The sequence below is a fragment of the Montipora capricornis genome, chromosome 13, assembly GCF_036669925.1.
Source record: "Montipora capricornis isolate CH-2021 chromosome 13, ASM3666992v2, whole genome shotgun sequence".
NCBI lineage: Eukaryota > Metazoa > Cnidaria > Anthozoa > Scleractinia > Acroporidae > Montipora > Montipora capricornis.
In genome coordinates this window covers 44,373,682-44,399,265 of record NC_090895.1, presented here as the reverse complement: position 1 = coordinate 44,399,265, position 25,584 = coordinate 44,373,682, and the positions used below count along the sequence as shown (strand labels likewise).

At 40.2% G+C, this 25,584-nt stretch overlaps 3 protein-coding genes and 1 pseudogene across 3 annotated transcripts in view; 1 reads left to right on the top strand and 3 right to left on the bottom strand.

The window, feature by feature from the left end:
• The window catches only part of LOC138030874 (NLR family CARD domain-containing protein 4-like), a 90,045-nt gene that overhangs the window by 32,267 nt on the left and 32,194 nt on the right, over positions 1-25,584 (bottom strand). The gene's annotated exons all lie outside the window — the stretch shown is intronic.
• LOC138030876 (uncharacterized) lies at positions 5,519-6,088 on the top strand. The gene has a single exon (XM_068878737.1). It carries the CDS (start codon positions 5,519-5,521, stop codon positions 6,086-6,088), a length of 570 nt encoding a protein of 189 aa, XP_068734838.1.
• LOC138030875 (NLR family CARD domain-containing protein 4-like) lies at positions 12,574-15,079 on the bottom strand (annotated as a pseudogene).
• Positions 24,590-25,584, bottom strand: part of LOC138029986 (NLR family CARD domain-containing protein 4-like) — a 14,934-nt gene continuing 13,939 nt past the window's right edge. Inside the window, exon 7 of the mRNA XM_068877827.1 lies at positions 24,590-25,584. This exon is cut by the window's right edge and continues 2,370 nt beyond it. Within this exon, the coding sequence (XP_068733928.1) occupies positions 25,181-25,584 (404 nt within the window). The 3' untranslated portion in view covers positions 24,590-25,180.

Genomic DNA, 25,584 nt, shown 5'->3' with positions numbered 1-25,584 from the left:
GTAAAACAGAGGGAGACAGCTGAGTTCCAACAGCTCGGCGCGAATTGAAACGTCAGTTTCTTCGAAAACACGCCACTAAAAATCTTTCTGATATTCACATGAACAGGATTGCTCATGGTGGCCACCGATGGTTCGAGAAAATCAACAAAAGTTTGTTTACCTTCAGTGGCACAAGCTTGCAAGAGAAAAAGAGGGGCGGATACCGGAATTAAGGAGCGGAAGAGGAGCGGAAGTGCATCTTCATCATCACTGAGCATGCGTTAGTTACCATGCCACGAACAGTGACACCGCGGCAAAATGAGTGCGCATGCTCCTCTTCGAACACAATTGATTCATTTGATTCGAGCTTTTGAGCTCTTTGTTTTTGAGTTTATTTGGCGGTGAAGGAAAAGTTCTATTGGACCTTTTGATGATCAAGATCTCACGCTCAACATGGACTCGACAGAAAAACTAAACAGTAGTTCCGAGTTGTTTCCAACGAGAAAGTCAAAAGAGGTAAGCTTAGTTTAGGCATGAAATATTTATTTGTTTATGTCGTTACCATGGAAGTTATCTTTGCCAAACCATGTTTGCTCGTGTTTCGGTCACCGTTGAAGACCTAAAAGTTGTAAATTTTAAACTGATAACATTTTTCGTTTACTGTTTTTCGCCTAAGGGCAATTCCTCTAAAAACGCGGAGGGTTTTGACAAAGCAGAAGTGATACGAGAGACATGGATTTTTCTGTGACCTGGTTCTCCACAGTAACAGCAATGGTTTGTATGGTCTACAGATGGTGATGCTCTTTCTTTTCCAGCTCTGTGTTGCTTTGCAGGACACACCAGGTTGTGGTATGATTAAATTTAATTGATCTCTAGATTTCTGTTGATTTCATTGTCCCAGTCATCTGACCTGAAGAAATCTTGTGGAAAGTGTTGATAGATATCTGGCTGGCTGTCATTTTGACTGTCATTACTTTCAAGATGTGAGAAACATGTTTTTATCTGCATTGTTAGACAAAACCTCTTATTAAGGGAGTCAGTTAAGTTGTTTAGTTTTTTTATAAAGGGATCTTTACAAATAGGGCACAGATTTCCATGTTTTTTTCAAGTATCTTAAGTCACATCTGTGCATGAAAATGACCAAGTGATAATAATATTATTGTTTTACTTTGATCAGTTTCCTGTTGTTTGTTAAACATGTCATTTATTCTTATTCTAGTGCTTAAGTCTAAAACTCTTCCTGGTGTGTGTGTGTGCTGATCTGGTCAAACCATGCATGGCAAGCAACATTCCAGATTGTTTTCAGAGATTGTGATGAGGATTTCAGCGTTGAATATTATATTGGTTTTGTGATGAAAAAAGCCAGGGTTGTTATTCATCTCTCATTTTTTCCTGCATGAGATCCTGCATGATGACGACAGTATTACTGCAAATTAAGCATCACAGATGTGAGCATGTCAGTGATTAATACAAGAGATGGTTTCCAAACAGCTCTTCAAAATTGTCTAGAAAAGGGATGATAATTATCTACTTGCCACACCTTCTAAGTCAATGTTTGAACAAGCAAATATAATTTGGTTTTTTAATTCAAGTAAACTGTCCTACTTTCATTAATACACCTGTATGTTATTCTAGTCTTTCTCTTGCTGAGCATGGGTTTGGATATTAACTTCTGAGAATGCTCCTACTTGTAATAGTCTTAATAATGAATATACGGTACTTACAACAATAAAATTACAGAGATATTTGAGTTACTGTATATTGTGTTTTGTGGTAACACATACCATAGTGGTTGTTGTGGTTGTTGTTGTTGAAAAGGAATCAGATAGAGTCATTGTGGGTCCAGATAGAGCCACTGTGGATCTATCATTGGGTAGTGAAACTGGATCAGTTGTGCATAATAAAATGTTAGAGTATGAAGCAGAATGCCTTTTGTCTTGCTGGATGTATGATTACATTCCTCTCTCAGTATCTTTACACACAGTGCAAAATTTAGGCTGGATTTTTGCTGGTGCAATGCATGCAAAAGTGAAATGAGTCTTTTCCAAACACATGCAGGTGAATGATTTCTTATTTCATTATCATGATTCTCATGTCTCCCCCACCCTCATCCCAGCAAGGCTCTACAAGGTGATCGACAAAGCTGGAGAAAAAAATTACAGTTACCAGCCAGTTACCAGCCAGCTGCAGGAAAAATACTGGGAAAATATTTTCAACGATGGACCACTACCAAACTCCAAGTAAAAGGGAAACATCAAGTAGCATTGGAGTCAAATTTATACTTAGTTTCAAAACTTTTTTGCGATCCTCTCTTAAAATTAAGACTTATTTTCTTTATTTATTGCCTCGCTCTTGTAAAAGTAACTAGTGTTGTAAAATATGAGAATTGAGGGCGGGGAAGTGACTTATCCAAGTTGCCGAATGAGTGGGATGCGGGCATGAAAAGAACTTATTTCTCGCTTTCAAATGATTCCAATGAAAGAAGCAGACAATTTCCTCGTTCAACAGAAGCAACAAAAGCCATCTTCGCAGTAGAAATTATCATTCTGCCCTTGCAAAGATGTTTACCCCGCGTTTTCCTTCTCAGTGCACAGTTTTCCCCCCAGAAGTTTACCAACGCAGAGACCATCGCGACTAATAAAATTACGAACTTCGTCCTTTTGCTCTAGCGCTCAAATGTAAGGTAAAATTCTCCTGGTTTGAACTATAGTTTTTTGGTTTGAAAAGACACACGGAAGATTAGTCTTTCAGGAAGCTCTCTTCAAAATTTAAACCTTATCAAAGTAGTGGTGTCCTTATCATCGCAAAATGAAAACAAACACAGAGAATTTAAATTGCCGCCATTTTGCCGCGCTGTTGTTTCTATTGCAAATTTGATTGGTACCAGTCCCTCGCGCGTGGAAATGATTCGCGCGTGGCTCAAGCCTGCGCACTCATTTTGCCGCGGTGTCACGAACAGTGACAAATGGACGCATTATTTCTTTAGAATATTGAAGGGCCGCAGCCAGGGTGAAACATAGTTGAAATTAAAAAACGATCTCTGGCTAAAATGATTACGATCTTTCGACTGCCCGAACTTCAGTCTTCGACGGGTAAAATGAATGATAAGAAAGCGATGAGAATTTTTTGTTCTCAACACAAGATCGCCGAGACTAAAGAAAAATAGGCACGCAATGCGTACATGTGGTAGTGCAGTAACACAGCGCTGTATTATTGTCAACTGAGCTGCATTTTGTCTTCCAGGAGATTCAAGTTATCTTTGCGTAATATGTCGCTCTAATAGTTCACGAATATTGTTTTGGCACCGTATATCATTATAGTGCCATGGTAGATGTCTTAGGTAAATAGCCCCCTGAAAAGACATGTGGTTACAAGTAAAATACTAAATCCTAGAAAGATTGAAGAAAATAAAAGGGGATAGAGAAACATTGGCTTCGAGGCAGACATGTTGATCATTTTCAAGTTCCCTTACCACTTGTTTTTCACCACAAGTTTAAGCGTGCACTCTGAGCTTATGACAGCTTTCTAAGACAAAAGTTGACGAAAGTTCAGTAAAGTTAAGCGCTGTCGGGCTTGCTGTCGGGCAGGGTTAGCATTTGGATGGGTGACCTCAAAATATACGACTTGCCACACGACTCGTCGTCAGAAACATAAACTCGAAAATTCTATGTTAACGCTCAAAAATGCGAACTAAGCAAAGTAATGTATTTACATTCGGCGGAGCTGAACTGTAAGTGATAGCGACAAAGAATGAAAATATTTTCCTGTTGGCATGAAATGCACGGGTGCCGCTATGGCATTGAATTAGTCTATTATTATTTAGATATATACAGATTGTCAGGATGTAATGTATTCATCTCAGCTCTCGAAGTTTCAAATTTTAGCCGTTATCATGCCGTTCGAAAACATAACAGACCTCGCGAAATCCTTGTCCGACCTCAAAGAGGAGTTACGTTCTGGCTTTTCTTCGCTGAAGAGGGAATTAGTAGACGAAAACAACTTGGCGATCAAAGTTAAAGTCAGCAGCTTCATCGGCGCCTAAATTTAAGAAGAAAGGGAACGAAAAGCAGTTCGAAGTTAATTCACAAGTGCTTGATCACGTTCAGTCGGCCTCCTCGTTCCTTGCAACTACACCGCCTCTGCTGGATAAAGCCCTCGAAAAATTAAAAGAAGGTGAGAAGAAGCTTGCCCTCAGGAACAAGCTCAACCTTATTGCGGATTCTGCCGAAGAAGGTTGGGAAGTAGTTAACGAATATCAACGCAGAGATCTTGCCGACGATAGCGATGACGACAAAAGAATAAGGCAGGCTGAAACAAGAGCCTCTCAGAAACGAAGGCGCGCTCAATCCCAAAAGAAGAGACCCAATTTCTCTCAAGGATCGTCATTTGCACGGTTTTCCGGTGCTCCGCGACCCAGTTCTCCAGTCCCTCTTCTGTAAACCTCAGTTTTTCCTACAGCGTTACAGAATCCGTACACTGGCAGCTGGCCAAAAGCATCTCCTGGCTTGCGAGGGGGTTCCTGCTTCGCGTGTAGAAAGTTTGGTCATTTTCGCAGTCAGTGCCCCGTCCTGAACTACCAGTCTTCAGAAAATCAGCCTAACAAGCGCGTGTGATGGCCTGTGAGCCCTCCCAATCCCTACAGAACAGAGATAAGTCATCAAATTATTTTTCCGAACATTATAATTTAGACTTTTACGAATATGAACAGGGTGTTAGTTGTAATATTGTTGTGCCAGATAGATTGAGGAACCATATACAGTTTTGGCGTTCGATTGGTTCTAGTCAGTTTATTTTAGATGACATTAACGATGGGTATCGTATTCCTTTTCATTCTACGCCTCCACCTAGTTTTTCGAGGAACAACAACTCTGCCCTAGCTCATCCGAGCTTTGTTGAAGAGGCTATATCTGAGTTGCTTCTCACTTATCGGGTTTTCGAAACGAACGTTATTCCTCGTAATGTTAATCCCTTGTCCGTTTCTGTCTAGTCCTCAGGGAAGAAGCGTTTGATTTCGGATCTCAGATTCATTAATAAGCATTTATGGAAACAGAGTATTAAGTTTGAAGATCTTAGGGTTGCTCTAAATTCATATCCCACGTTCTAGCCGTCCGTCTGTCGGCTCGCTAAATCATGATATGTAATCTTACGATATTATATATTCTTTAGTCATTATCCGCCATATTTAGCTTTCTTTGTCATATTCCATATTTCATTGTATCATTCTGTATTAAACGCTTTAGCCATCATGTTCATAGTTAGTGGCCTGTCTCGTTCCCTGTTTATGTGCCTCGATGGCAATTACCTCTGTTTAGAGTTTTTCGGTTTACCTCGCGTGAGGTCACGTGTGCCTCGGTGGCCGAGTATGGGCATAGTCTCGGTGACTACTACTGTTCACCATGGTTGGCGTTCTCCATGTGTTGTGTCACCCCACCACTCCGTATCATAATCCTTTGTTTTCCTCGCGGATGCCTATCACGTATCCTCTCCCTTTGTTTTTCCCCAGACGTCTTTTCTAGCCCGATGTGGACCGAGCTCACTCATGTACAGGACCCTTATCTACGCCGTTTGGCTGACAAGTTACCCGAATTCCAGTGCAGATAATACTACACTCACCTATCTCTACGGCTTTAAACGATGGCGCTCCTGGGTCTCCAAGTTTCCCGAGATTACTGTGCTACCAGCTACACCCGCCTATGTTGCCTTGTTCTTGCTTGGCGTCCTTCAAGCGTCCACTTCTCCATCCCCGGTCCAGTCAGCCTTGTACAGCATCCGCTGGGCGCACGATTTTGCTGGTTTAGAGTCTCCAACTAGTCATACACTCCCACAGAAAGTCTTAGAGTCTGCCAGGCGGAGGCTGTCCCACCAGACATCCAAAAAGTTACCTATCACAGGGGGGATTTTGCTCAAGTTTTTCCAGAGCCTTGACGGGTCATTGGTGGACACTAGGTTCATGGCCATGGCTCTCCTTGCCTTCGCAGGGTTCCTGAGATTTGATGAGTTATCCAATCTTAAGCTTAAAGATGTAGTATCCCATGCCACATACTTTGAACTGTTCATCGAAAGTAGTAAGACTGATCAATATCAGTATATAAGGTTTGTCAGGATGTAATGTATTCATCTCAGCTCTCGAACTTTCAAATTTTATTTTAGATCACTTTGTATGTCTGGAAATCTTATATTACCTCTAGCCCCCAGAGGTTGGTGCGCCTGCATTTGGTTGGGGAATACGTTCGTATTTTCCCACTGGGTTTTTGGGTTTGCGTATCAGGCGGTTGCATATGCTTTATAGCCTGAGTGGTTCTTATTTTATGTTTACCTTGTAACTAGTATCTTATCTGAGCTTTGTAACGATACTTGGACGGCATTAAACACTCACAGTTCGAGCTGCACACCCATCCTCGTGTACGAGTCATGAATATAAACAGGAACAGATTTTGTTAGCCTGCTTTGTGCAAAAGTAAATAAATATTGATACACAGGTTTTAGAAGGAGTAGAAGGAAATTTTCAGGAAATATCGATCGAGAACAAATTATTTTGCCATCAGCAACAAAATTTGCGACATGAATCAAAACAACTTAAATTGTGAACTGAGAATATAAACAGTTACCATCGGCGAAAAACAGTTTGGAAGATTTTTGCTACGTTCAATTTTTCTATTGTACTTTTGGCTACACAAGTAAATCGCAAAATCAAAAGTGACATTGAACTCAGCGGATGCCGTGATCAAGTTACCTTGAATGTTTACTTGCGAAACAAAGGATACATCTGTGTCAAAATGATGGAAAGACGACAGGTTTTTGTTTTTGTTAGTTTGATTTTTTTTTCCTTTCAAGGGTTTTAAAGATTGACAAGAAATGTGTGAATTCTGCACAAAGATCACAATAGCCCAACTCTTGAGGCTGACCATTGTTTTTGCAAAGTCAAAAATTTACTCTCCTAGACAAGGTTATTTATCACCATGTAATTCCATCATTTTGGAAATAGCAGCTGTTTCATTATTCATCAGCGTCACAAATTCTTGCCAATTTTGGACCTCATTTTGTTGAAACTCAAGCACGCTTCCAACAGACCTGTTTATGTTCGTGAGTTATGCACGCACTGCGGGCCTATTGTCAACACGGACTTACACTCCTACACTCATACAACCCGGTGACATAGTTTGTAGTGCACTTACAGTGCACTACCACAAAAAGGCGTTGATCTAACCACCCTGTTCTGCGGTCTGCAGAAAAACTCACCAAGTTTCGGTTCAAAATTAGGTTGTCACTCCTTTAATTTTGGCTGAGATCTGGCCAAACTCGCGTTCAAGAGAAAAAGAGGGCGAGACCGAAAACGACTGCGCCTATTGTGAGGCTCGATTAAGGGCCTCATGCTCCAGTGAGTCCACTGACTGAGCTTGCCGGGCACCGGATGTACCCGCGATGTTAAATAAGTGAGATATAAAATTTTTGTTTATGATTCAGTTCGGGTCTCTCCTCCCAATCACAGGGCCACTCTTTTCACCGAGGAAAAACAAAAAAAAAAAAAAAATTCATCACCGGAACAAATGCGTGACGGAACCAAATCTATAATACAACTCCTCTGTTTCGCCCGCATTTGGCCGGTACTAGGAAAGTGACATAGTTCTATATACTCCACATTGCTTACAGGGAAGAGGGGGCGCAGAAGTGAGAACACGCCTCTCACCAATGTGGTTCAATGTGGACCGAGTTTGTTGGTTCTCTACTCTGCAACGAGGGTTTTTCATTCGGGTACCCCGGTTTCCCCTTTCCTCTAAAACCAACATTTACTGGCAACCGGAAGTGAGCTGTCTTCACAAAAGCAAATTTATATTGCTTTGTATCTTCTAGCCATTAACAATGATTAGTATATACTAAAACAGTGGATAGCGTTGAACGCCCGCGCTGATTGGCTACTCAAACTCCGGATATCCTTTGCTATTCACCTCCGAGCAAGTCGCGCGGAATTTGCGCCCAAAAATGCTGTAATCTTTACAGGAATAAACGAGTTAAAATCATCTTTTTGTGCTATACTATCTCACTGTTTTAGTATATACTAAAAGAACTATTCACCTCCACTTCGGTGAATAGTTGCTAACTAGTTTAAAAATCTGAGCGCCACTACTGTCCTGACATGTGAAATGTTCTAACCATTTTGGCAAGAAATGATGTGTAACGCAATCCAAAGGAATCACCATTGAATCTGGGTACAAGGCCTGACCAACATATCATTTTGCTAGTTTTTCCTTATACGCAAAACTACGATGTAAGAGATTATAGGCGACGAGAGGCCCCGCCCAAAGCTTTACAAACGATTCAACGTACGATGATCAATAAATCTGGCAGCTCCTGTTTTTGCAACAAATACTGACATGTGTGATCTGTTCCATTCAACAAGTTACCTCTTAAACGGGAGAAATGCCCCTCGCACTTATTTGGACCAATTTAAGTAATTGTTTGTTACAGAGACCTGAAAAAGTCAGGCGGCTTCAACGGGATTCGAATAAAACCCACGAATTCTGCCATGCTGGTGCAATGCTGTAACAACTGAGCTAAGAAGCAACTCAGTTGGGAGTAGGTCAATTTGCTGGGCTTGTGTGTTTCCGAAATAAATAAAATAATTGTATTATATAACTAGCTTCGTGAGCGGGTAAGATGAACCAAATCCTGCGCTGTGATTGGCTACGCGAGCGGGCAAGATGGAGCTATCTTGCCTGCTCGGGATTTCTCCCTTGGACCCGCAAAAAGATCATTTTTTGGTCCCATATAATAAATCCTTGTTCGGTCAAGATGGCTGGCGTGTTTATGGACCTCGACTTTGTCTCGGTCCAAAGACTCGCAAAAAAAGAACTTGGCCAATATGCAGCCATCTTGACGTCACGCTTGGTCAATGACCCATATATATTTCACTTCTCCCTTTTATCTATAACCCTCACTTAAAATATATACACTTATTTCAAGTTGTCACTTGTTGGACTCGTTAACCAATCGTTTCCCAATATGAACATTATAAAAGTAAAAAACAAAATAAAAGGTTTTACAGAGGAAGTGTGCGGTGCTTAGAGGAGAATAGCGTTCGAACAGACCACTCCGTATATAGATTGTTTGAGTACAGTAAGCTTAGTGCCATGGCAGAGCATGAGATAATTATTTTACAGACCGTAAATAATTAATTCTGAAGGTGTACTGTTTCTCAAAGCGGGAATATCTGAAGAGTTTTATGTCACTAAAAGTCTTCCCCCAAATCGTGATGATGGCAAACTTGAATTTATGTTTATTATCATTTGTGCAGGTATTTGGCAACTAAACCTATTCACTAACGTGATCAGCGGTCACAATCTCTTTCTCAAAACAAAAGCTTTAATTCCAGAGGATTTGTTTTAAGACACCAACTTGGCCGTTGTGACGTCACATTCGTACACTCTATACAACTGGCTCTTGGTATGTATAGCCAAGGATGCTAGCTGATGTATGAAAACTTAGGCATGGATCAAGCTATGCAGCCTTTGCACAATTCTTTCCTCCTGGCCGACTGTACGTTTACCTTCCAGCAAAAGCATTACAGTCTGACAATCTTGATCGAAAAGTTCCCTGAAATGAGATGGTCGTCTTGAAAAATTAACACCACATTTACCTCAAACTCTGACAGATAAACAGAAAAGGACAAAGCTATTTGAAGTCATTCGCAGGGCTATTAGGCTAGTCCAGAAATAATCTGAGGGCTATATAAAGGAAGCGATTCCATTGGAAGAAGGGACTGCAAAGATATTTGAAGTAGGGAATAAATGAGAGGAGCCCTTCCCCTATGCTACAGTTCAGGTAAAGTAGAAAAATCTATTAGACTCCCTTTGATCTTATGTAAGGGCTATCCTAACCTCTGTTTCTTATCGCCCCTAATCCATTTCAGGTCACCTGATCTGAGCAAAAAAGAAAAGATATGCCTGACTATATTTATACCGTTGTTGTCATGAGGACGGATTGACGCTGAGAGCCTGCAAAAAGCTGTTCACGTTAACCTTCGAACGCAGACGGCGCCACAAAGTGACTTTCGAAAAGTAAATTTCCGCGAAAAAGAAAAGAAAACGGGAAATATGTCATAGTTGCTTGCTTGGTAAATACTGAAGCACTGGACTTAAGTGAGGGAGGTCGCAGATTAAAACCGAATCAACAATCAGGATCTTAAAGCGGCTATGTCACGCAAAATGATGTTGTTTGATGACTCCCAAAATGCCCAAAAAGTAGCACGAAATATTGTAATAACAATTATCAGGTTATTTTATGGGTTCATTCGACGTCGAGAGCCTATTTACTGAAATACCGTTAAATGAAAGCATTAAGCTGGCAGTTCGTTACATCAAGGGGGAGGGGGGGGGACCCTGACAACAAACTTAGTAATAGTGATCTCAGAACCCCTTTTCACTTTGCCACAGCTCAGACACATTTTCTGTGTAATGGGTCCTTCTATGACAAGGTAGATGGTAACGGTATCTATGGGATCTCCTCTTGCCCCTGTTTTGGAAAACCTTTTCATGGGACACCACGAGAATGCTTGGTTATAAAAATATAAGGATTCTCCTATTTTGTACAACCGTCGCTATGTCGATGATCCCTTTTCTGTTTCAAAACCGAGCATGATGCTGTCAAATTTTATGATTTCATTAATTCGCAACACCCCAACATTTGCTTCACAATAGAAAAGGAATTAGGTCACAAGCTAGCTTTCCTGGATGTTCTGGTACATAACACTGGTAATGTTCGTACTTCAATCTTCCACAAAAGAACTTTCACGGGTTTACTTACTAACTTTTTTTAGTTTCACTGCTTTCAGATATAAGATCGGTATGGTTGCTACGTTGGTTGACAGAATTTACATAATCAACAACTCTTGCTTGGGCTTCCATAATGGCATTGAGAATTCAACTTTTACTTAACGCAAAAACATTTTTCCTGTTCATCTTATAGAAAGGGTCATCCAGCTAAGAGAAATAAAAGATCGAGAGGAAGGACCAGAACACGATGGAGCGATAAATTACAACAGTATGTAGGTTCCACCTGGTTTCGAACGGCAAGAGACAGTGATTGGAGGAAGAAGAAGAATCATTCACCCTGATGAGGATAATGTGATCATGATCTTTACTAGTGATCCAAACACTTCTTCAAGGAAAGAAATATCATTTGAGCTTTTGCTAAGGGAAGATTTCTCCATTCTTTACAGTAGCTACTTCATCAAAAGATGTTGAGATTAAAACAAGTCTAAATGGTTTAACTGAAATTGTGACTGTCTGAACACAGGAGATAGTATCAAAGCAGAATCATAGCCTCATTTAGTAGACAAACTGCAACATCATTTTTGACACCATTGGCATTAAACAGAGAGGCTACTAAAACTCCCTCCAAAGGGAACCTCCTCTCTAGCAAAAAAATTGTTAATTTTCTTCAAAATCTCTCATAGAAAGCGTTTTTACCCGAAATAACTGAATTTCTCAATCGTTTAGTTTTGATTTCAAATTTCCCGGACGCCGCCATGTTGATGTGTTACGATTGCCATATTGTTATCACACAAAAGCTCTTTACGTCAGAACGATGGCGGAATTGTAACACGTCCCAGTTATTCAATACGGCAGCGCCCGGGAAATTCTAAAGTGAAAAACGTTATTCCAAAATTCATTTCTCTTTTAATACAAACACGTTTTTTTGAAAAAGAAATTTAAACCAATTTGATCGCCAATATTATTTCCTTTCAGTTTAAGTCAGTATTCTGTAGCAGTATGGGTGAAGGGTGGGGGTGGAGATTCTTTTGAATAAAGGATATCGAGGTTTAATCCTAAGAAACTTTCAAAAAACTCAAGTATCTTTCCGTTTCTCTCAGATAAAATCTAATGCTCACCAATTTCATAGTTTGCTGTGATGTGGGGCATCTACAGAGAAGCGGAAAAATCATGTAAAGTGGTATTCTTAGCCACGGCAAACATCGCCTTTTGCGATCTGGAAAAAAAGCGAAGAGACACCAGTTTTTAAAATCAATGGAGACCTATAGCATCGGAGAATCGGCCAACCTGAGGATGTCACGTGACCACGATCGCAGTTTGCAGTCCACGTTTAAATGGCATGAAGGGCTTCAGGCGGTAAACGCGTCAAAGAGTTGTGTCTTCATCAAGCGATGAGGTCGACTGGTTACGCTCCACCACCTGTATCACGATGGTCGGCTGTGGTTGAAAAAGTAGGTACAGGAAATGCGAAAGTCCTGTTCGGTAATGGAGCAAAGTGTTATTTTTGAACATCCGTCAGGGGACTTGAAACGTAAAAGTAAGTTTCATTTTTGGTCTTGGGAATGATGAATGATGTTTAGAAGCATGTAGCAAGGCAAAGAAACACACACAAAACCTTTGCTTGCAATGGCAAGTCAACTCATGTAAAACAAATCGCCGTTTGAAGTTTTTTGATCCGCTAAATGTTTCGTCGGGTCAGACATTTGAACCGGCTGAAATACCCCGAGTGTAAGTGTTGATAAAACTGATGAGGTCCTGAAAAGGCAAGAAACCAATATTATCATCTGAATTCAAATCGCCAAAACTTTGCTTGTTTGAAGCAAAGTCAGTCAACTGAATAAATGACTAAATGGGGAAGTGCTTCTTTAAGAATTTGTAAAGTTCTTCCTGACAATTTGCAACCCCGGCAACCAAAGTACTTGATTTCACCAAGTTTCATTAAGCACGAGGTGAGGGGATTTTGCAAGTGATCCAATGCGTTACCGCTCAAGCTCAGGCAAAACAGGTTTGGGATATCACTTGCGGACGTTTCCAAATCTTGCAGGTCATTTTCATTCAAATCCAACCATTCAAGGTTTAGTATTGTCAAATGCGGAAAAAATAAAAGTTTTCTGGTTAGTGGAGTGAGACTCCCACTAACACTGACATTGCAGAAGTTCAACGATTCCAAAGGCATGTCTTTGTCTATTCTGCCAAAAAGGGCCAACATGTCTTCAACATTCAAACTATCACCTGTGCCACGTAAACAAAGACGTTGTAAGGATGACAATCTCGGGAGCAAAAGACCGAGCGCTGCAGCAACTGATGGAGTCAAGTGGATTCCATAGAGCGACAGTCTTACGAGGCTCTTATGCGTGATACTGGAAACCAACTTCATGCTTACTTTCTCACAACAGCCCCAATCAAAGGAAATACAAAGTCTGGTGATGTTTTCAAAACGTGGCAACAATTCAGCGAGTTCTTCACCGCCTTTTGACATCAAATGACAATCCAAGTTTAAATTACACTTGCTAGGGTTTGGGAGCTGTTGCAAAAATTCGCAAACACTGTCTCCCATACGATGAACGTCGATACTCATCAAATAGGTGCAATTTTTGATTACAGCACCAAAAGATCTTTCACTGCAGAAAGTCCAAAACACCGAAACGTACTTAAGAACTCAAGAGATGTCTTTACTGCAACCAAATTTGCCGAATGACACGGTAAAGCAGCAGCCTGTGAACTCTCTGTGAATAGTCTGGCATGGGCAGCACAATGCAGTGTTACATCTCTGAAATATACATTGATATCACCGTCGTGGATATGAAGGATTGATGAAAAACCACACACTTCACAGTCAAGGTCGAGGAATTTTCTCAAAAATACTCCAAGGGGAACATTTTCAGAATTCTCAGTTATCTTCTTCAAGGCAGTTCAGCGTTTGTACCACCTTGTTAAGAGTTGAAAAAACTTTTTTTTTTGCCCAAAGATGTTACAAGGACCAAAAATAAAAGTCCAGGAATTAACACCGGAAAACAGTAACTGAAGGTAAAAAGGTGGTTCTCTGAGAACTGTAATCCCGCTAAAGCAATCAACGCACAATTTTGTGAGCTTTTGTTTTAAATGTACCTCTTCAAAGCAATTAAAAACAAAATGACTCAATTGCAAGTGTATCGAAACAACGTCATGCAATGGCTTGTATTTGTGGTCTTCAGCTGGTATCGCTTCTGATATGTCAAGTGAAGGATCGTTTATTCTCACTGACTTCAAATGGACAAACACTTTCGCTGCTCCTTCATCACTAAGTCCGCATATCAATCAAAAAACAATTTCGAACTCGCGAGAGCTTTTCAAGGTTCGAGTGTGCTCTTCAATCAAACAGAGTTTTCCATCAGGGATACATTGTTCAGTCACGTACCAGGCTTCTAGGAATTCTTGTATGCTCTTATAAATGAAAGAAATCATTTCCGTTGGTTGCAAGCTTTCTGTACACTCAGTTACTTGATGTAAACCAATGACAACACTTTCCGGCCTTACACAGGACTTCCGCAGAAGAAAGTTTACCATACGGGAAGATGTGGTCATCGTTTAAAGCCACTCTAAAGCCAGCTTACCGATTTGATTGAGGATCTCTGAACTATCCTCTAGTTTGCTAAAGCGAGGAGGGGTGTTCTTTCCTTGGTTGTGGCTCAAAACGTGTGAACAATTTTTAAATATAAGCACGTTTTGGCTTTCGACAAGCCTTCTGCCCGTTCCTTCTTCCACAGCGTGCAAAAGAACAGCAAAAGTAAGGGAACTTTCGCAAGGTCTAACAATTAATTTTTTTCCAAGTGATCATACAAATCTCTGGCATCTCTTTCATTACCAAGCTGTCGAGTTATGTACGTCAGTTTGTCCTCATCACTGAATCCTGTTATTTCTGCAAGCAGGTCTTGGAATTCTTGGAGCTCACCAGCTTTTGAAATTCGACTTGTCATCAACACACAGCAGTCTCTTAATTCTTTTCCACTGAATATATCAAAGATTTGAGATTCCTGTCCACTGTGATACTCATCATAGCCATCCAGCAACAGAAGAACTTCATCTTGATGGTTGGTGATATAATTCAGAAGACCTTCTCCTAACCATTTGCCTTCACGGGCAAAAAGTCTTGAGTTATAAATGACATCTTTGAGGCTTTGACATTTAGACACTTCCTTGAGGTAAACGAAAACAACAAGCTTGAACGTTCTGAGGACAGCTGTTTGTTCAAAGCCTAGTGTTTCTCTCCGCCGACAGAACCTTCGTGAGAGAAACTGCAAGCAACTGGTTCCTGTACCCAGGGTCTGGAGATTAGGAGGGCCTGGCGACATTGGTGACGAGAATGTCGGCGCCTCATCAAGTCGCTTTTACTTTATTGCTTTTACCAATTCCTGTCTCTCCTTGCCCAAGAATCCTCTTTGGTTGATTGCCTTTCCCGATTGGGGTGAAGAGGTTACCATAGTGGCCCAGTTCGGATCGTTCTGACCCTGCTAAGGTGGCTTCCAGCACTAAGGGCGCCTTCGATTGACTATATTCCGGAATGGCAATACATGGAATAGAAGTTAGAAATCTTTCGTTTTTGCAGAGATTGATATTAATATTGTCAAACATCTGCTAAAATGCTATCTTAAACATAGCTTTATTATCCTTGTTGCTGCAAAACGCCACACATAGTGTTTTAAATCATCACTCCACGTATTCTTGTTAGTTGTTTCCACCCTCAACTCTTCGTGATCCAATTGACCTTCATTGTAGCATTTGCATGCAATCACAGTTTTGAAACCGAAATGATGCGTGATTGTCCATTATCAGTCGGAATCTGTTCATATTTTCCACTATGTTAAACTCGGTTGTAAGTTTAGCAGTGTACCGGGGTGACAGGCCAACACGACTCGCTAGCGCGTGTTTTAGCCTTTCAATTTTGTAACTTGGCTCTCACGAGTATATATTTTATTGATCTCGCTCTTTTTGTAATATAGTGAGGGGTGGCTTTTTAGATTTCTTTGATCAATGGTTGTCGCTCTATTAAATGCCAATCTTTCATGAGGATTGTTCCAAATTCGTCGCTGCTGGGTGGTATTGTGTAATGAAAGGCAAGATTCGCTTGCTCTCCTATGCCAGTTTCATGTTTTTAAATTTCGCCTCTTATAGGGTACTTTGAACAAGATTCTTGGGATAACCTCTTTCACATAGGCGTGATTTAAAATTTTGGATCAGCTCTTCAAATCTATTTTTAGAAGAGTTTGTTCTGAGAAGTCTCAGAGCTTTGCCTTTGACGAAGCCTTTTTTGACTCCTGGTGGGTGCCACAAGGAGAACTGCCCGTGTTGAAAGGTTTCAGTAGGTTTGAAGTGCGTATTCACATCAAGGACTGAATTGCTCTTGAACCTTTCGCCTTTGTAAATGCCAGTGTTTGTATCCAGAAATGTCGTTTATTGTGGGGTGGTGTTTATTTGCTTGTTCAATGAACTGCATTATCTCCTCTCTGTTGTACTTCTTTTGTCTTTTCTTCTTTCATTTGTACTTATTTCTTATTTCCGCTCTTTCCCTTCTCGTAAAAATGAGCCACACAACCGGTGCTGTCCGGCATTTTCAAAAACCAGAGTATAATTTTGGCCTATGCGCTACAGCATAAACGAGACACTTTTTGTAAAAAAACACGTGATGTGGTTACAAGTAACAAAGTTCATGAGGCCCTTGTGTAACTGAATCTTATTACAGCCAAAGTTCAAGACAAAGAGCCCGCCGTAGGGATCACAAAAGGCATGTGTCAGCGTGGTGGAAAAAGCTCAGCTTAAATTTCCGGTCGCTTCCGTCGTTTTCGAAGGCGAAAGTTGACTTTTGATTTCTCGCCGTCAGAAATCCCAGATCTAGGAGCTTCAAAGTGACGATTCTCAGGTTCCCGCTTCGTAATAACGTTAAATCCCGCGTAACGTCCATAAATGTAATCCCGAATCCCGATCCCACATTTTTTTACAATCCCGAATCCTGGGATCGAAAAAGGCCAAATCCCGGATCCTGAAAATCCTACTGGAGACCCTCTAAGTTTAATTGCAATGAAACAATGAAATGATGGAACAACGATTACAAGTCCAATCAAAGGGATAAATCTGACTTCTTAAAATAGTGACATCGAGGAGCGCGTATGAAAAGTATTAAGGGATTTTGGAGAGCTTTTGTTCTGTTTATACTTGAATAATAATGAATGGTATGACCCAGTAAAACATGACCATCCTGGGAGAGTCACTCTTCTTTGGCATTTTAGATGGCTTAAAAAGAACGACGTTGACCACGTTGGAGGGTGGTCCTTGAAAGAAACCAGGCTGTTACTACTCCAAACAAAGTCTTTGTAATGGATACTCCTGATGATGGTAAAAGAAACTTAAACAAAATAGAATTTCAAAGTCCTCAAGGAGAGTTGCTCACCTTCGTGCAACTACTTATCTACATGCTTGACAAGAGCAGAGACTTCTCTAAATGTCAATCAATCTACCAATTCACCGCCTCTGTACTTTTGAAAAATTTTTTTTTGCAAGGCATACAGCTGTGGTGACTTCCATTACCTGTCTTACCTTGCATACGATGACTGTGTGTGCTTGCACTTGCACCTGCTGAAGTGTCATCAGCCTGAGTAGGAGCTGTCTGTTTCTTTGCCTCGAATGGTTTCTTGGCACTTTCCCAAAGTATCTCCCCGATCGACCTTTGATCTTGCTTTTTGGCCATTTCCAAATTTCATTACTAGGGATAAAAGATACAACCCGCAAGAAACTAGTTTATTGCTCAGATTTGTACCAACTTACAATCACTCAACATCGGTTTAATGAAGGCTGAAACCTATCTAGCCAAGCACAAGTTATCCACTAAATTGGAAACACTGTCAATAAAATGAAATAACATGAAATTAACATAGATCAAATCAAATGTCGATTTTTTGTTCAGAGGGTAAACTGCATTACTTGGAGAAGAACCTCTCAGAGTAGAAGAGAACAAACAAACTCAACGCACATGACATAGTGTCTGTGAATGGAACCCAAACCCCATTGGAGAAAAGCGTGTGTTCTGACCATTTGGCCAACCCTTCCCCTTACTGCTCTGTTGCTTCACAGCACCTTTTTCCATTCCAAACAAAACTCATCGAAATAAACTACTGTAAGCAGCAGATCCATGCTATAAATTCTGTTTGTGAGAATATGATACATAATGCTCTAACATATTGTACAGAATCTGTTTGTCTGGATTTTACGGAGGTGCATCTATGACAAAATGCAATCCTCTGTAATAGATATAATAATTTCCAATTCGTGAATGTATCGATCCGAAGCTGAAGGGCGAACACCCGTTTCAGGTATCATGCAGATAGTCAAGATGCAGAGAGGCATAATGGTAAAGTCATCATGCAAATAGGCATAACGCGAAAAGGCATAACGCAAAATAGGCATAACAAATTTTTATGTTGCAAAAAGTAGATGCCTCGCTTTTACTTTTTGCAACATGAACATTTGTTGCGCAAGAAGGTGATAATACACGCAACAAACCATCTCAACTTGCAACGCAACATTGTTGTGCGACAAGTTGCACGAAAAATCTTGCCCGTATTACTGGGCCTTAACGCAAATAGACAAAACGCGAAAGGCATAACGCAAATAACCATAACATGAAAATGCAAAACGCAAATAGGCATAACGCAAAGAGCGATCACGCAATTAGGCATAACGCAAATAGATATCACGCAAATAATCACAACGCGAAATAGAAGGATCTGGGCATGTGCCAAATCGAACCAACAGCCTTCGTTAAAAGAGGCTTCGTATCTTTTTTGAGAAGATGATGTTCGAGCGGGCGATACCTTCTTCTTCCACTCAGAATGTCTTGGCTCAATATTTAAGGAGAATTCTTACTGAACTATTACGCCAGGAAGAAAACGGTTTCGAAAGTGATTATGCTTCCTTTCGACTTGAACAATTAATCGACGTCCTTTCAAGAGCTGAAACTATTTGCCCGCAGAGTGCACAGCTACAATTGTAGTCTCTATTCTCCGAAGAATGACAGAAAACTTCTACCGCAAAGTCAATGCTACGCGGATACCTGCTGTTTTTTATACGTTTTTATATATATGTTTTTTTATATCTGTGAAGCAGAACCTGCACGATTTGCAGCCATGTTCAAAATGGTACTCTCTGAACCAGCGGCGCAAGTTTCTGCGGGCGATAGTTTTTCTTGCTTCCAGCAGGGATTACCCACTCCTCCTCCACACCCAACCACATACCCATCCCCTCCTCCATCTCTATGAGTTTTGCTTTTCGCGTTGTCTATTTGCGTTCTGCCTTTTTGCGTTCAGCCTTTTCGCGTTATGCCTATTTGCGTTATACCTATTCCCGTTATGCCTATTTGCGTTATACCTATTCCCGTTATGGCTATTTGCGTGATACCTTTTCGCGTTATGCCTATTTGCGTGATTATTTTTACCATTATTCCTTTCGGTATTTGAATATCTACATGATACCTGAAACGGGTGTTTGCCTTTCAGCTTCGATTGATGCATTCACGATTTAGGATAACATTTTGTCGTAGGCATCTCTCGATGGGATTTCAAGCCGAGAGTCAGGCGCTGTCATGGCTGCCACGTATATAAGAACTGTGGTGTTTGTTATCGTTTTATCTACTGGAACTTCGCAAAGCTGCAAAGATATCTGTTATTACTACAACTTAAGACGCTGCTTCATTCTGAGAAGAGCTCCAGTGAGTTTTTTAACGTTGCACATGTCCAAACTTTCAACTGGTTCATAGCTTAATTATGTCAGTATTTACATATGCAATTGAAGTCTGGGCATGTGCCTATGCTGGTAAATACCTCTTAAGATCGATAAATTTTGCATGCGAGCATGGAAATATGGTTACACCAACGAGCGTTTACTCATCAGTGATGTAATCCGAACTAGGGATAAACAACTATGGGAAAAAAATTACACATACAGATTCACATTGTTTAACAGATCTTCTACCGAGCAAACGTACATATCAGTCTTTACGTCAACGTGGTCATGATTATATATTACCGCGTATTTCCACAGAGCGCTTTAAGCGCTGTTTTATGAATAGATATCTTTTTAACTTTATCTAGTTTAATGTTTGTAAGGAAAGTAATACTTTTTAGATGATTCTTCTTTCTACTGTATTGTAAACGTGCACGTTTGTTGGCAAGTGTTTAGTTTAATTTACCAATAAAGACTTTTCTTATCTTTAACCATAATTTTATTTCTCAAGCCAACATTGGATTATTATGAAATGCTATATATCCAACAAGGCATGTACCGTATTTTATCGGCTATAAGCCGAGCGATTCTTAAGCCCTGGCCAAACTATCCAACAAAGTCAACGTTCCAACTTTGCTCGATCCAACATTGTTCGACCGTTTGGCCACCCATGTTGAATCAAGTTCGTCCAACATTTTTTGTTCGATCAAGTGTTGGATGGACATATGATCAAACATTGCGACCAACAATTCTAACAAAGTTGTGTCCCGGAATCGAATCACGTTCACGCTGCTAGCCAATCCTGAATCGCTATCTTATTTTTAAGCCTGGGCTCCCAGCATTATTTGCAACAAAGATCAACAGCCAGAAACCTTGATGAGCGAGTATATATGAAGCAAGGCCATGTCTTTGGGACACAGTTGGTCCTCTCAATCACTATCGCTCTTTTTGGAGATTTCTGGCTCAATAGCGTTTACAATTTCTGCAATTTATCCGAGCTCACTCTCATCATCTTCTACCCGCGGATGTACCTTGCAGTGAAAATACCCTTTTCTGCACGTTCTCTTAACCATTCTTTGGTTTTTCCCCGTTTGTATCTGTCATTTCCGTCCTCAAAAAGCTCTAGTAGCGAAAACGTTACGAGCGGTTTCGTTTCAGTGTTAGCGCCATATATTTTTCAAATTTAGCGCCAACTTGAACTTGAATTCGTCAAGCAATGTTTGATAGTGTTTTGCCTGAACGCCCAGTTGGCTTCAACCAATGCCGTATCCAACAAGTGTGAATGGAAGAATATTTTTTTGATAAAATTCAGTAAATATTCTAAACATTTTGATACTTTAAAATTTCTCTTTTCACCAAATCTATCAGGTTATCAGGGGCGGATCCAGGAATTTTTGATAGGGAAGGTCCAAACATTGACTCAGAAAAACACTACAGAAACTTTTTTCAGATTAGTGGCAAAATAGAATGGCTCTCCGTCAAAAAACAAGTCAACCAGTTGAGTAATAATAGGCGATCCTGCAGATGCGAGAATTTTAGACTCAAACAAGTAGCAAGAAAAAAAATTCGGTTAGGGAAGGGATGGTCACGCGAAAACCAAAGTCAAAAGAGCACACAAAGGGGGAGGGGGCCAGGAGAAGGAGGGAGAAACGAAAGAGGAACGCCAATCGATGAGACTCGATGAGGTTCGCCAATACTTTTCTGTGATTATCGATTGGTCATCGATTGTCTGATGCCAATTAATTAACTGTAACCGATTGCCATCGATTGCTTTTTCGATCATCGATTTCCACCCTCCCAACGAGGTTAAATTGGTCTCCAGTCTTCGGTTTTGGCTGTATGCTACAGATTGGTTGCTGATGTTTTGTATTTAGAGCTATTTGTCAAAGCAACCAACTGCCCGAAATTATCCGCATTCACCTCATCTGTCCAGTTGCCGAAGGAAATATACTGGTAAACTGTGAAAGCAGGAAGAGGTGAAATCAGCTGAGTTCGAACTGCTCGGCAGGAAGTGAAACGCCTGTTTCTTGGAAAAGACGCCACTAAGGAATTTTTTGATATTCACATGAACAGGTTTGCTCATTTCTACCGATGGTTCGAGAAAATCAACACAACTTTGCTTACAGTAACTTCAGTGACTCTAGAGCATTATCTTCTGGAAGAATGCGGAACCGTCTGCGGGTATGCTTCATGGGAGAATGCCATGGATGCGGCATATATTAAAACCCGAAACTCTGAAACGAAACCACCGGAACCAGAGAAACAACTGAAACACCAAACGAAACAGCTATAAAAACTTGAACAAAACCATCGAAACAGACTCGATTGCAATAAAAAGCTTGACTTCCGGGGGGATTGTCGCTAAAATTAATTTCTCGAATGGTTTCCTTCAAGTTTCCTTTTTCAGTTGCTCTTTATTTACAATTTTTGCAGATTCCCTAAGCACACCAGAAGATCATTTTGTTTCATTATTTTTCCTTCATCAACTATGAGCAGACGGCGACCAAACGCAACGGCACTTCGGGTCACCGATGGCTCTGAGACGTGAAAACGACGTTGGATACAGCGCAAAGACCAAGGCAACAAACAAAAATACGAGGCGACAAAGTTATGATGAAAGAATGTCAACGCATTTGTAAATTACTGAGTTATTGAAAAGTCTTTGCATTTCGAAGAAATAGCTAATGGTGGAGACTGAATTTACCAAGTCCCCTGTGTGCTCGTGTAGACCCTAGGGAACAACTTTGAACAAAACGACTAATTTTACTCGTAGTGAAACTACATCACGAGTGAAAGAATTCCTGAAAATCTCGCGATCTGCATGGTCATTATGGCTGTTTCGATAGCTGTTTGGGTTGTTTCGCTGGTTTCGTTTCGTTTCGGTGGTTCCGTTGGTTTTGTTCCGGTGTTTCGATAGTTTCGGCGTTTCGCGTTTTTGTACATGCCAACTTAAAATGTAGTTAAATTTTGTTAGCTTCATAGAAACTTTTTTTCCCTTTCTTTTTTAATTTGATTAGCACGAATATACAACAATGACAAGAATAACATAAATTACCCATACAGAAGCTTTAGAAACTACTGAAACGATTTACTCTCGCCATTCAATGGAAATATATAAATCGATCGTTTGTTTTGAAGTTGTAACAGGGGTCTCGTAGAAAGCCACGGTAGACAGATTAAACTTGATTTCCAAGCGTTTATTTCACAGCAATGAGCGCGGAAGCACTGCAAACTCTCTTTCGCTTTGTAAAACTCCTGTATACAACTCACATATAAAACCCTGTTTAGCGACCACGATGTAAATCCGCTCTGGTGGTGGAGCCAATATCAATACAATTTATCCTCTGGATTAACATTCAAGTCTATAAAGTATCGTTCTCCTCGCCTGTGTTTTATTTGTTTACATCTAGTACATCAAGTCATCCGGAGAAATCCTCTATTAATTGCTACGTCATAGCCTCCTTTGCATACACAAAACAAAGATGGCGGATTTCAATTTAAAATTCTTGAAGCGTTATCGTTGGCTATTTAAAAACATTAAGCCCAAATGGGTGGTCAAGTATGATAATACAGCTGGTAAAGAACTTTCGATACAATCATTTTAAAGCAATTCCCGCAGCCTTATATCTTGTTAAACTTCCTGAAGAGGTCTGCGTGATCTAAACAGGAAATTGACAGATCCACTGCTTTAATCTGCTCTCTGGTTCTTCTTCGTAATTTTTTTTGAAAATATTAAATTTACAATAACAAAAGAAATAAAATGAATAAGCTACAGCAGCTGAGATAATGAGGTTAACTTATACATCAACTAGTGACAAATTCTACCTTATTATAACAAAAAATGAATATAGAATAGGGTAAGACAAACTTAGAGATTTCTCAGCGTTGTTTAATGCTCGCTCGTTTGGTGAATGGCTTGTGATACATCTATGTATGTATGTATGTATGTATGTATGTATGTATGTATGTATGTATGTATGTATGTATGTATGTATGTATGTATGTATGTAGCAGTACTAACATAGTTAATAGAGGGGACTGGTTTTGAAGCTCGGCAAACATCAGAGGAGCAAACAAAGATCCAAGATTTAGGTTGGAAAGTCCACGGTAGAGCAAAATCGTTTGTTTTGCGCTCATACACTATGCATGAATTACGTAGCCGACACGTTTCTATTGGTTAGTTCCTCAGTGGGGAGTAAACAACTGTTGTGTTTTGTGCACTGTCAAGGTCAAAAACGAGAACAAAAACCTACAACAAAGAAATTTGTCTGGTTTCATAACCATTCCCCTCTATTAACTATGGTGCCAATCAACCAATTGTTTAAAGTGCTACTACGACCAAAAAAACAATTCTTTTTTTTTTCTTTAGATTTCAAATTATGTTAACTAAACACTGAGTGGCCAGGGTTTCAATAACTTCTGAAATAGCCGTCCATGATAGCCCATTGAAAGCGGCAGTTTGACAAGTTTATGATAGCATTTTTAGTGAAAATCAAGAGAAACTAGCCGGCGGTGAGAGGCAAATCAGGCGGCGCTATACCGCCGGTAACCGGCTGCTATTGAAACCCCTGTGAGTGGCCCAAGTTTTAAGTTCTGATTTTAAAAAGAAACTTGTTTATTTTAACTGGAATTTTTCTAACTTATTGGTACGCCATTACTAACTTTAAAATCTTGAGAGCGCTGGGTCGAGGAGAAAATGACGTCAAAGACTCACTAGTTTAAGAATGTGTACGCGGCTGAATTAATATGCAACACTGGAGTTTCGAACTTTCAGATTTTTAAATTCGTGTTTTGCATATATAATAAATTGCGTTAACACGCTGGAATTTAAAGCTAGTGAGTAAATGACGTCACTTTTCCCTAGATCCAACCCTGTGAGGTCCAATCCGTCAGTTTTTAACGTGAGTAATGGCGGACCATAAAATCCAAAACTTACACTCAAAATAAACAGCCTTTGGATAAAACTCAAAGCTCAAAATTTTGCCAGTTAGGTGTTAAGCGAACACGCCTTCAAAATATGAAGAAAAAAAGGAAGTGATTGTTGATCATAGTAGCACTTCAAAAGTTGCCACAAAAAATACTGTGACATGTTCCAACAACAACAACAATAATTTTATTGTACCCAAAGCGGGATATTATAGTAATTTATTTACAAGTTGTTAAATTAATTAATTAACTAAGAAGGGTATTGACTTCTTGAAATAACTAAAAAAGTTAAAAACACCAAGGAGCCAGATTCAGTAAGAGAATTTAAATAAGTTTATTGTGCGGGGTACAATATGGCATGACAGCAGACTGTATACGCACAAAACATGCACACACACTGGATAAAACGTAAATAAACAGTGCGTGTCGGTTGCTCTGCCGCGGTACCGTGCCATACTCAGCTTGGAGGTCTTTTTCAAAACGAGCGCGCGCGTAGATGAAGCAGCAAATTACGCGCAGTTGAGGATTCCCGTTCCTCAACTGCAAAGGGGGAAAGGGAGGATGTAAAACAAATTGCTGTTTGTAATTTTTTTAACCGCTCAATGTTTCGCCGGGTGAGACACATGAGCCGGGAGAAATACCCTGAATTTAAGTGTTGATAAATCTGATGAGGCCTCTTGACAGTGAAAATGAATGAAAACCAATTATTATCTCAATTCAAATCGTCAAAACTTTGCTTCTTTGTAGCACAGAATTTAGAACGAGGTGAATAGATGCCTAGGCCAGAAGTCCATACATTTGAAAGAATCGGATAAATGGGGAAGTGCCTCTTCAAGAATTCGTACAGTTTCTTCTGACAATTTGCAACCGCTGAATTCAACGCAGCTCTTGATTTTACCAAGTTTCATTAAGAATGAGGCCAGGGGTTTTTGCAAGTGATCCAATGTGTTACCTCTCAGGCTCAGGTGTTCCAGGTTTGGGATATCACGAGCAGACGTTTCCAAATCTTGCAGGTCACATTCATTCAAATGCAAGCATTCAAGGTGAAGCCTTGTCAAATGTGGAAAAAAAGAAAGTTTACAGGTTAGTGGACTGAGACTCCCACTAACACTGACATCGCTAAAGGTCAAATATTCCAACGGCATTTCGTTGTTTATTC

Excerpts from the sequence above, each read along its gene's own strand:
- LOC138030876 (XM_068878737.1), top strand. The coding sequence starts at position 5,519 with ATGTACAGGACCCTTATCTACGCCGTTTGGCTGACAAGTTACCCGAAT.